The 11,357-nt window shown below is 35.1% G+C and overlaps 2 protein-coding genes across 4 annotated transcripts; one reads left to right on the forward strand and one right to left on the reverse strand.

The window, feature by feature from the left end:
* Window positions 1-175: 175 nt before the first annotated feature.
* LOC100120027 (cullin-5) lies at window positions 176-5,303 on the forward strand. Its single transcript, XM_031926649.2, has 10 exons — window positions 176-442; window positions 1,082-1,282; window positions 1,367-1,691; window positions 1,773-2,087; window positions 2,170-2,693; window positions 2,754-3,017; window positions 3,100-3,255; window positions 3,329-3,609; window positions 3,679-3,802; window positions 3,880-5,303. The coding sequence occupies exons 1-10, from the start codon at window positions 428-430 to the stop codon at window positions 4,072-4,074; spliced, it is 2,400 nt and encodes a 799-aa protein (XP_031782509.1). The 5' UTR covers window positions 176-427; the 3' UTR covers window positions 4,075-5,303.
* Window positions 5,304-5,380: 77 nt separating this feature from the next.
* Window positions 5,381-10,880, reverse strand: LOC100120063 (protein sarah). Of its 3 annotated transcripts, none has more exons than XM_031926652.2 (5): window positions 10,367-10,880; window positions 9,313-9,621; window positions 9,065-9,254; window positions 8,840-8,992; window positions 5,381-8,762 (listed from the first exon to the last, which is right to left on the reverse strand). In XM_031926652.2, exons 2-5 carry the CDS (start codon window positions 9,574-9,576, stop codon window positions 8,635-8,637), a joined length of 735 nt encoding a protein of 244 aa, XP_031782512.1. In that variant the 5' UTR covers window positions 9,577-9,621; window positions 10,367-10,880; the 3' UTR covers window positions 5,381-8,634. The 3 variants fall into 3 exon arrangements, with proteins under 3 accessions (XP_031782512.1, XP_016839547.1, XP_016839548.1); XM_016984058.3 differs by having other exon boundaries at window positions 10,219-10,839; XM_016984059.3 differs by lacking the exon at window positions 10,367-10,880 and adding an exon at window positions 10,151-10,172.
* Between the last annotated feature and the right edge of the window lie 477 nt (window positions 10,881-11,357).

An 11,357-nucleotide genomic window follows, 5' to 3' on the forward strand; every position in this document is an offset into this window, starting at 1 on the left:
GCTTATTTTCAAACTCGGTAAAATGTGTAAATCAACGATTTCCACGTAATATCAAGCTAATTTTTGGAAAGAACACACACACACGCACACGCACACACATATATATATATATATATATACATATAGGTATCAGTTATTTAAATATTAAGATGGTCTAGCAGACGACTTTACCGATGCGGCATCCCGCATCTATATATGCATCAGCAGCAATGGCCGCGCTCGAGATGTTTCTCTCTCGCTCTTTTGTGCAATATAGGTATACACACCTATAGGTATACCTACTCCTTGTCCCCGTCCCTTCCCTTTTCAACCGCTTTTGAAGGCGCTTTTGCACACCAGTGCACAACTGCTAAATTGCCCCATTGGATTGGCGTGGTCACATAACCTCGTATGCACGGCGACGACGGGACATGTCAAAATTTCTGTAATGTCGTTGTTAAAGGTTAGTCCTTCAAAATCAGCGGGAAATTGCTTGAAAATCGTTAACAGGGAGCTCGGCTCACTGGGATTTCATCTAGTACTATGAAAATATAGTTATCCTGAAGTTCCGCGACTTTTTGTTCACCTATAGGTTTTCAAAAGTTGTGGTAGCCGATCCTCGGGTTGTATATTTTTGGAGCAAACTTTTCGAATGTTTCCCTACGTTCGTGGAAAAGTGGCATGCGTTTTCCTGGCTGTTCTGCAAAGAAAGTTTCGGCAAAAGATAAACAAAATACGCGAGACACTTTCGGTTTCAATGATTGTTGACAATAACTGAGCTCTGGTGTGGAATGTAAATAATAATAAAAAAAAGGAAATTACTGCGTTGGGGGCGTTGTTAACGAAGTCTCTGATAAAAAATTACAATCACTAATATTTAAAAAGTCATTTCTTACGTGGTATGTTGTAATTTTATCCGATTTAATAATCTCATAATTTTATTGTAAGAGTTTCTGACACTTTATTTGTGTCAAGTTCAGTGGAATGAATAGCAAACTTTCTTTTCTCGTACAATTCATGGTTGCACAATCTTAAGCCTGCTTTTTATACAAACAAAAATTCAACTATCCATAAAATATTAAATTGATGATTTTTTGTTCAGAGCCAATTTACATTCGAAGGTGCCTGGCCATGTATGCGTCCAATTATTCTGAAGCTTTTAAAGCAAGAACCAGTAACACAGGGAGAATGGCAGGATCTCTTTTACTCGGTTCATCAGGTGTGCCTGGACGAGAAAGGCCCACCCAAATTAAGAGATTCTTTAAAAGAAGACATCATGGATTTTATTAAACAAGCTCAACAGGTATTTTGAGAACTATTTTGACTGCGCTGTTTGGCTGCAGTCATTTCAGTTTTAATAAAAAAACTATCTCTTGTTCATTTATAGAGAGTCATGGCGCACCAAGAAGAACAAGCTTTGCTAAAAGCTTACATAGCAGAGTGGCAAAAGTTTTTTACTCAATGTAATTATTTACCAACCCCTTTTAGGCAGCTAGAAGCATCGCTACGAGGGAAAACAAGTAGTAGCATGCAAAAGAAGAATCAGCCTGAAGAAAGTATTGTAAGAAAGTTAATGTTAGACAGTTGGAATCAGAGCATATTTAACGATATTAAACAAAGACTTCAAGACTCAGCTATGAGATTGGTACGAACAGAAAGGAATGGTGAAGTTTTTGATTCACAACTTGTTATTGGTGTTAGGGAATCATATGGTATGAGTAATAAAATAAGTATAACTTGGAGCTTAACATTTTTGCACTCGAGTATTAATTTTTTTCTCTCATTTGTTACAGTAAACCTTTGTTCAAATCCATCAGATAAACTAGAAATCTATAGAGATAATTTTGAAGCTGCTTACATTGAAGAAACAGAAGCCTTCTACTGGGTCAAAGCACCTGAACATTTGTATATGTATGGGGTGGAAAAGTACATGAGGTATGCTGAAACAAAACTGAAAGAAGAGGAATTACGTGCACAAAAATACCTTGAACCCAATAGCGCTAGTGTACAACTATTGATGGAGCGATGTGTAAAAGTATTGGTTGCTAATTTTAAAACTGTTATTCTCTCAGAATGTCCCAGGATGATACAGCAACATCAAACAGAAAGTAAGCAATCATTTTGAGTTATTTTAATTTTTCACAAAAGTGAAGAAAGCGTCAAATTAAAAAAAGTTCTTTTCACCCCTAGAACTTCGACTGATGCTCAAGTTAATGGATCGTGTGCCAGAAGGCGTGACGCCAATGCTGGTCGACCTAGAAGATCACATAGCCACCGCGGGTTTGGATGATATGATGGCCGCAGTGGACATAATCACTCAAGATTCAGAGAAGTATGTCGAACGGCTTCTCGACCTTTTTCGACGCTTTTCAAATCTGGTTAAAGAAGCCTTCGACGACGATCCTCGCTTTCTGACGGCACGCGATAAGGCCTATAAGCTTGTTGTCAATGACTCCTCCGTTTTCAAGCTTGATTTGCCTATGAGACAGGGGAGCGGTGGTGCGCCCGCCGTTGCTTCGGCCGCCGCTGCTCCACTCATAGGTACCATCACCAGCCTGGGTGGACCCAATAGTAAGCCTGTTAATAACAATAATGGGCTGCCCGAGTCTAAGTGCCCTGAACTCCTCGCTAACTACTGTGATATGCTGTTGAGGAAGACGCCACTCAGCAAGAAGCTCACCTCTGATGAGATTGAGAGCAAACTCAGAGATGTGGTATGTGTTAAAAATGAATGATAATATGAACGAGATCGCTGACTTATTTGAATGTTACAGCTTCTAGTACTAAAGTACGTTCAAAACAAGGATGTCTTTATGCGCTATCACAAAGCACATCTGACGCGACGTTTGATTTTGGACACGTCTGCTGACTCTGAAAAGGAAGAGAACATGGTAGAGTGGTTGCGAGAAGTTGGGATGCCGGCCGATTACGTCAATAAACTCGCTCGAATGTTCCAGGACGTCAAGGTTTCGCAAGACTTAAACCAACAATTCAAAGAGCAATGTCGAGCTGCTATTGCTGACAGCATCAATATTAAGGTTTTTATAAAGCTTTTTTAAATTGTTCTTATTAAAAATGAAACAAACAAATTTAAGTAACAATAACATTATTTTTCTTTAGATATTGAATGCAGGTGCGTGGGCAAGAGGTAGTGAACGCGTCACAGTTAGTTTGCCACTTCAGCTAGAAGATTATATACCTGAGGTTGAGGAGTTTTACAAGAAAAAGCATAGTGGTAGAAAACTCCAATGGTATCATCACATGTCCAATGGCACGGTATGTTTTATTACTTTCTTTGACATTCATTATTCCGTAAACTGCTTTATGAACAGTAAAATCCATCTCGTAGATAACGTTTTCGAATCAAGTAGGCAAGTTTGACGTGGATGTAACGACGTTCCAAATGGCCGTACTGTTTGCCTGGAATCAGCGGCCACTCGAAAAAATTTCCTATGAGAATCTGAGACTGGCGACTGAATTACCTGACCCAGAATTAAGGCGAACTCTTTGGTCAATTTGCGCTTTCCCAAAGATCAAGCGCCAGCTAATCATTGCAGATCCTCCCGCTCAAAGTCCCAAAGACTTCTCACAAGCCACCAAGTTTTGGGTTAATCAAGAGTTTGCAATAATGTGAGTTATACGAATAACGAATGTGTTTGTAAAAAATATAGAAGTCTTAATAAAACATTTTTTACGCAGAAAAAATGGCAAATTGCAAAAACGAGGAAAGATTAATATGATTGGACGTTTGCAATTGTCGACTGAGCGTAGTAAAGAAGAGGATAATCAATCTATTGTGCAACTTAGGATATTACGTGTGCAAGTAAGTTAGCGAAACAATACATTTATTTTATAAACTGTTCTTTATTATTATTAACATTGGATCACGACATTTTTCAGGAAGCGATCATAAAAATTCTAAAAATGCGAAAGAAAATCACTAACAGCCAACTACAAACAGAATTAGTTGACATACTGAAGAACATGTTTTTGCCTAGTAAAAAGATGATCAAAGAACAGATTGAGTGGCTTATTGAACATAAATATATTAAGAGGCATGATAATGACATCAATACATTCGTTTACATGGCATAACGACGATTATGCAAAAAACTCACTCGAGTTGGCTCTCGACTAATGCACTATATTTTTGTAATAACTTGAGTTAGTATTTGCAAAATCTCAAGTTAAAAATGTGGTATATGCGCAAGTTATGCATTAAGTGAAAAATCATACTTGCAGCCGTCAACTGCAGTGTTGCAGTTGAAATCAATAATGGTGATTGCCTCTTGGCTAAAAAAATTATAATGGGTCAAGGTCGCTTTAAAATTTATGAAAGAATAAGACAAACTCAAGATGAATTGTACATGCATTTGTAAGGTAGTAGTTTTAGCTTTGAATAATTTTAGGCTAAATAAATAATATGTAAGTTCTTGATATCCTGTTTTTCTCAATCGCTTGACTTGCAACTGTGATTTTCAAGTGACCACGCGTAATTGAATTTTTTCTTTATATAAACATCTATGGTTTTTTTATGTACGATAAACTTCAGTTCCGGAAAAAAATTATGTATTAATAATGACAACGTTATAACGATTAGACTCTTTTATACATACTGTTAAAAATTATAAATTCAACTTGAGACTTCAAATCTTATTTTCACATCAAGTCATTTTTTAATTACAAATTACAATAGAAAAGTATATTTACACATAATTATTTTTTCGGGAATGATAATCTGTTTTCATGTAAGAATTTACCATTATAAGTTAATATCGATATTGAAGAAATTGAACATGAAATTGTGTCCAACTTGATGAACTGATTGACCGTATATGGCTTTCTATAAAAAATGTAATGAAACACAAAGGCCTGAATATTATATTTTTTATTTATAAATAATTTTATGATATGTATTAACAGCTTCATTTATTAATATTAATTTCCGTTCACAATGAATTTATTTTATACACAGCTTCTATAGCCAGGCAAATTTTTGTTCTTGAAATGAATACAATGTACCAGAGCAAGATCAAACTGACATTTATTTTTTATTTTATCTTAAATTTTATAAAAAAGTGGAATTCTCGTACTTAGCTTTCAAAGCACAGGATAGTATTATAGTCGATCAAAGAACTTAAATTATGCAGAGATTGTTGAGATGAGTTTAAATTTATTTGTCATTTACTTGATCGAGGTCAATGCATAAGAATGATTTGTATAAAGCCTTTGTAATATTTAAGCGTTGAGAATATTGGAGTGTAAGAATTTGAACATTTGAATTTTAACATTTGGATTAAAGGAATGTCAAAATTTTTGTCAAACTAGTTTTTTTATCTTTTTTCAAAATCATGGGGAAGGTGGTGAACGAATGAAAACATTCGCAGCAAAACAAGCTGTAAACAATTCATGTTCCTTTTATTTACATTATTTCCATCAAAACTGACACAGTATTTCTGTTAAATTATCTCGCTTAATAACAGATTCTTTTACTTTTATTGAACTTTTTGATACGATTTCTTTTTGTTTTCTTTTTGTTAAGTACGCAATACTCAGACTTTGCAGTGCGGTGGGTTTAAGACTCGCTGCACCCCTAAATAAAAAGGAAAGAAAAGCATATTAGTCCATTCTACTTTTCTTTTTTTCTCTTATACATATGCGTTTTACGTATACGTACATACATATATACACATATTCACAAGTAATAATGGAATACATTCATACCATATCTTTCGCCGATGACACTAACACTATTTATTTGCTTCGCCTCCGTTTTACATAAATAGCTGCTGGATTTCGATCTATATTTTTTCTCAAGAAAAAAAAAAGAAAAAATTTCTTCTCACAAGGTACCCCACGAAAAAATCATACCTGACATCACACGCGATTATACTTAGAGATCTCTAAAATAATTTTCAACTTTTTCATTCGAAACACCTATTATTAAATTTATGCAAAATTCATACATAACTGTTCCCTGGCTCGGAACTTTTATTCCTAGGTCCAATTCTGGACGACGCGCGTCAGCTTCTCGCGAATCAACAGTTTGCCCCGCCATTAATGCAATGTTCGTTGAAGTTTTACGTATTAGTAAGTAGTAATTAGACGATAATTCGAGGCGGCACGATAATTAGTTTGCAAATAAAAAAGAAACAACTTTATACACGGCGAATTGCAGCATTAAGCGATCGAAGAGTGAGATTTCCCCTCTTTTTGTACTGCAGTCAAGCGGGAGAAAAAGTTTTTTTTACTTTACTACGTATGGACAGATATATATTTTTTAATTGCTTTCCGAAAATCGAGACATAGCGGAAATTGAAGGAAATACTTAGTTCATCTACGACTATACCACTGTTTTATTATAAAAAAATACTATATTCAATCTTTGTTTGATCGTGAAAAATGTGTTTCATATTGAACCTGAATAAAATCTCTTTTAAGGCAACTAATACTTTTGTAATCAAGAAAATCATAATAATAATATTTGAAAATAAACCACGATATTTTCCTCCGGTGTCGAACGTATACTACTTTGGAAAGATTGTATACGTATAATAGAATTTCATTTGTCGACTGATCGATCGAATTTCCCAGTCTTCTCAAACGCCATATAACACTAAAAAACTTGCACGAGAAAAATGGACCATCGATACAGAGGCGACCAAACATTTAACACGATTCTTTTTTTTTTTAATTTTTGTTAAGATTTGAAAAACGACTAACAGAAAAATCCTTCTAGGATCTAGATATTACATTGAACAACTTGGTATTAGTTCTTTACTTGCTTATAATCTGTATCTTCTTTAAATCGAGACCGTTAGTTCAAATGTTAACTCAGTTTTTTCTCGGGAATAGAATAGGATTTGACTGTTCAAAATGTTCGTTTATACGATATAGATTTGCTCCAGTAAGTTTTCTACAGAAGCAGAAAACGCTCATTGATATTGAAATCGAAATATGTATATTTTATATCTTTATATACTGAAAATTCTGATTGATCTGTGCCAGTTTTCGTTTATTGAATATGCACACAGGCTGTATAAAACTAATTCTTTACTCTGTCATTACGAAAATAATCGATCATATGAATTGAAGTACAGCACTGACACTAATCTTTCGTTTTTCTTCTCTTTCTCTACGATAAATTTTAATAGTTTCACAAAATATGCGGAAAGATGTTTTTGAAAGTGTCCATGCTGTGCTCGGTAATTCTTATAGCCATCAATGATCTATTCGCTTTCAATTCCTAAGTAACTCATGCCACTACAAAGTCATTTTGTATATTTATCATTAATGTTTTTCGTTAGGCAGCCGTTTGTTATATTTTTTGTTCAAATGACTAAATTCTCGAGGGAAAAAATTAGGTACTAATCAAATCGTACGCGAAACGACTTATGAGTAAAGCTTAATGACTATCGCCAACAAAAATTTAATGTAGATCTACAAGATTTATAAATAAAACTTATATATACGTATACGTAATTTTTTCCCAGATTAAAGTAGCGTGTTTCAAGGGGATAAAAGTTGAATTAAAAGTCCGAGAAAGCGATTTACACGAGAACAGATGATATATTTGTTAGGTAGAAAAATATCTAGAAAAAAATTAATATGCAGCTACATTTTATCCTGTATACACAAAATTATGTACATACATAAATATATGTATAATAGCGTCATCTTTTTTATATAGAAATATAAATGTACGTTTCAAACTTAACGGAAGCCTGAAGTTATAGGCTTAAAAAAATGTCAAGTGTTGCACAATTTTAATAATGGTGATTTAAAAACACCGTCGCGAATTTTCGTGATCACAATGTTATTCCAAAACTTGATTGGCAAATCAGAACGCAGTAGAAAATAAGATCAACCTCGCAGGCTTCCCGATTTTGCACGGTCTCGAGTTTTTAACATCATTCTATCCCCTTATTAGCGTTTTGATATATCCAAGAGATATCGTAACATACGCGGCTCGGATATACGAAAAAGCCGGCCAGCAGCGCGCGCCGTATGCAATATTTATATATATATATATATATATATATTTTTTTTTTGTTTTAACATTGATTATCGTAACACTCAAGCCCTTCTCTTGCTTATCCTCGCTCTTTTCTTCTGGTACGATAACACCAACGATAATACGGCTTGATAATAGAACAATCGGAATTATTAACATGCCCACATCCTTAAACGTTTACCTGCTCTTTTCTGCTTGCTTATAAACTGTGTCGATAAAGAACAAACGCTTTTTTATTTGCCCTCTGGATGGATCATTTATATGTGTATACTTATGATTCGTTAATTTTATATAGAGCAGACGGCAAAGGAAGAGAGTGCTTGTTTAAATATTTACTTTTGTTTGCTTTCTCTAAAAGCCGTCTCTGGTGATTTACTTGCTAATTTAAATCGTTTAATCTGCTTAAAGAATTTTCTCGAAATTCGAGTGTAGATTAGTAAAGTATTCAAATTACTTATACATGCGAAAACATCCGTCAATAAATAATTTCTTTGAAAATAAGTCAGAAGATAAGTATACTCAAAATTCTAGAAGCAGCCAAGCTCTTTTGATTTAAAAAAGACAGTCACCAGAGGCCCCCGACTCCCAACGTTTTCGTCTTACGTTTTTCGCTCCTTACGCGTATCCAATGATATCATAAATTATTCGTCTGGACAGCGAGTGTGCGGTATGCGGCCGGCGCTTTTGACTGCGTTTGCTGCGTTTTCGCAGATATGAACAACAATGCCTGGCTGGTTTGATCCTCCTGGATGAAGTTCATGACTTTCACCTACAATAAAAGATAACATTTTTTTTCCATAGATTTGAAATATAGTGAATTATATATTTTACGATAAAAGAATTTACCTGGAGTTAAATTAGCAATAGCAGCAAGCAAATCATGGTTTACCAGAGGTTCGCCTTCCTCGCGAGGCTCCCAGCCTATAGGAGGAGATGCTGGTGGAGATATTAGGAACTGTTTATGAGGTGCAGGAGGATGCAAGTGTCGATCTTCAACGTCTAAGTAGAAAATAATTCAACTTTCAATATAAAGTTCTGATTTTTATGAAAAATATATCTAAAAGGATTTACCTATAGGCGTTACAGGTTGTGCAAAATAGCAATTAATGTCAGTCTCTCCAAAATGAGTTTGGTGTAACTGTATCCTTGCTTGTGAAGCTGCACTGGGGGATTTATAATTAACTCTCATTCTTCTAAAGGATCTAAAGTATTGAAACGTAGCATCTTGTCCAAACTGTTTGAATAGTTTTTCCATTTCCACCTGCATAAAGATAGTGAATTAGAAAAATATACTTAATAAATAATTTTTAACTCAGTACCTTGAATTCATCAGATTTAAAAACTCGAGGATCCACATTTGTAACAATAACAGACGTTGGTAAGTCTTCATCATGAATTAGATCTTCTAAAGTTCTTGAAGACACATCTTCATTACTTCTGTCATCATTCTTTTCACAATTCAGTTCCAGTTGCTCAAAGTTGGGATGTACATTTGGTAAACCGTCCACTTCGTTGATAATGATATTTTCTGAATCTTCCGACTCCTCATCTTCTCCAGTACTTTTACTTCTCTTTTCCTCCATCTTTTTGTTTCTAGTTTTCAATATTTGTTCAAGTATATACTTTTGCTAGAATAAATAAATGGGCATAGTAGTTCTATTTATAATATAATGGCATATATACACAATGCTCAAGAAATATCAATGTTTCAAAGCAAAATTTGTTAATTAACTGTAGGAAATAGTGAATGCCATAAATAATAAATAATAACAAACCAATTAAATTGCAAAAAACAGAAAAACTACTGTTTATTAGAAAGTTTCAACGGTCATTGAATCTACAGTGAATTTACTACACTCGTTAGAAGTGATAATCTAACTTACAATTAGATAAAAGTATTTGCAATCGATATTTATATTAGCAAATAAAGTTATATTCGTGTAGTATAACTCTAAACGAACTATTTTTAAGTTTACCTTCTATAAAGGCATTGAAATTGCAAAATCACTAGTTATAAATAATACAAATAGATCCAAGCAATCGTACCAATCCGATGAACTTATTATAATTACTGTGAACGAAAGTGGCAAATTGCTCTATACCTGCTTATAACAACAAAAATTTGATTCATGCTTATTATTGAGATTACTCAATTACCCAATCGCATACAGACAAACTATATTAGCAGAGCGAAATGCCTACTCTCAGTATCATTTGATAAATACCCATCCAGTAAACAAACAACCGGAATACGCGCAAATTTTCCAGATTCCTTTGACAAGAAAAAGACACTCCACAAAGGTTCCATACAAGTTGCCCAAACAAGAGCACAGTCCCTTCAAGCTCTTCACAGGGCAGCTAGAGACCACTCACCAATGGAAGCTTTTGGCTTTTAGAGCAGGCTCCCGCGGTTGACTATAATAGAGAATCCTCCTGACACTGTCACTGTCGCCGCTGTTGTTATTGGAAGCTCATAGACGACGGACTGTCCGAAAGCTCTTCGGCCGCGATGCGACGACGACGGACTTCCATGAAGCTGCTCTCAACCAGGGATCGGAGGCTTTTGCGCTTTTTTGCACGTCACGTCACACTCGCGCCTCTCCTTTCGTCCTGACAACACGAGAACCAGCAGCGCGCCGAGACTCGTCGCGAGCAGCGCAACTATATACTCTTATTTTCCTCCTTATTTATTTTATTTTATTTACAATCCTGCGTCCAGCAGTTCTCTCTCCCAAGACAGCTCGCTCGCGAAATGACAGATCGTACTTACATGGTTTTAATTTGGATGCGAGATATACGCGAGTCTCGACTGACTCGGACGCACGACTATAGGCGCGTTCGCATGTGAACTGCTTTCGGAGCAGTTGAGTTGGAGATTAGGCGGCTGTACACAATTGCACTCCGTGGTTGCAGAAGTGTTCTGTGAAAAATTGCGAGCGGGGGAGAGGGACGTTTTATTCTTTAAGTATCAAATGGAAATGTTGAATCAATATTCAATAACGTCGCTTATTTTTACGAGCGGTTTGGCGGTATTTTTGCGGTGCCGTGCGATTGAACCTATAAATCATACTTTATTTTTTTGAACAAAGTGGTCGTGCAGTACGCATAAGTTAAAGTGTTTAAACTGCCAAGGGAACATGGCCATTATTATAGATATTGTTGAAAGAAAAGTGATTATTACGAGTAAGTAGTAGGTAACATGCCCCAGGAATTGATATTATGTTCTATACTAACGTATAGTATTTTGAACAATTTGCGTTCTTCTGAAAATAGATATATATATATATATATATATAATATATAGGTCGCCGAACCGCGAGCTTAAAAAAAATACCCTAAACTAAGTTGTAAAACCGTTTCCTCG

Source organism: Nasonia vitripennis, chromosome 3 (genome assembly GCF_009193385.2).
Source record: "Nasonia vitripennis strain AsymCx chromosome 3, Nvit_psr_1.1, whole genome shotgun sequence".
NCBI lineage: Eukaryota > Metazoa > Arthropoda > Insecta > Hymenoptera > Pteromalidae > Nasonia > Nasonia vitripennis.

Excerpts from the sequence above, each read along its gene's own strand:
- LOC100120027 (XM_031926649.2), top strand. Across the intron at positions 1,283-1,366 it reads TTATTAAACAAGCTCAACAG|AGAGTCATGGCGCACCAAGA; the intron begins GTATTTTGAGAA and ends GTTCATTTATAG. Across the intron at positions 3,803-3,879 it reads TTAGGATATTACGTGTGCAA|GAAGCGATCATAAAAATTCT; the intron begins GTAAGTTAGCGA and ends GACATTTTTCAG.
- LOC100120063 (XM_031926652.2), bottom strand. The coding sequence starts at position 9,576 with ATGGAGGAAAAGAGAAGTAAAAGTACTGGAGAAGATGAGGAGTCGGAA. Across the intron at positions 9,255-9,312 it reads TTAAATCTGATGAATTCAAG|GTGGAAATGGAAAAACTATT; the intron begins GTACTGAGTTAA and ends ATCTTTATGCAG. Across the intron at positions 8,993-9,064 it reads ACAACCTGTAACGCCTATAG|ACGTTGAAGATCGACACTTG; the intron begins GTAAATCCTTTT and ends TTTTCTACTTAG.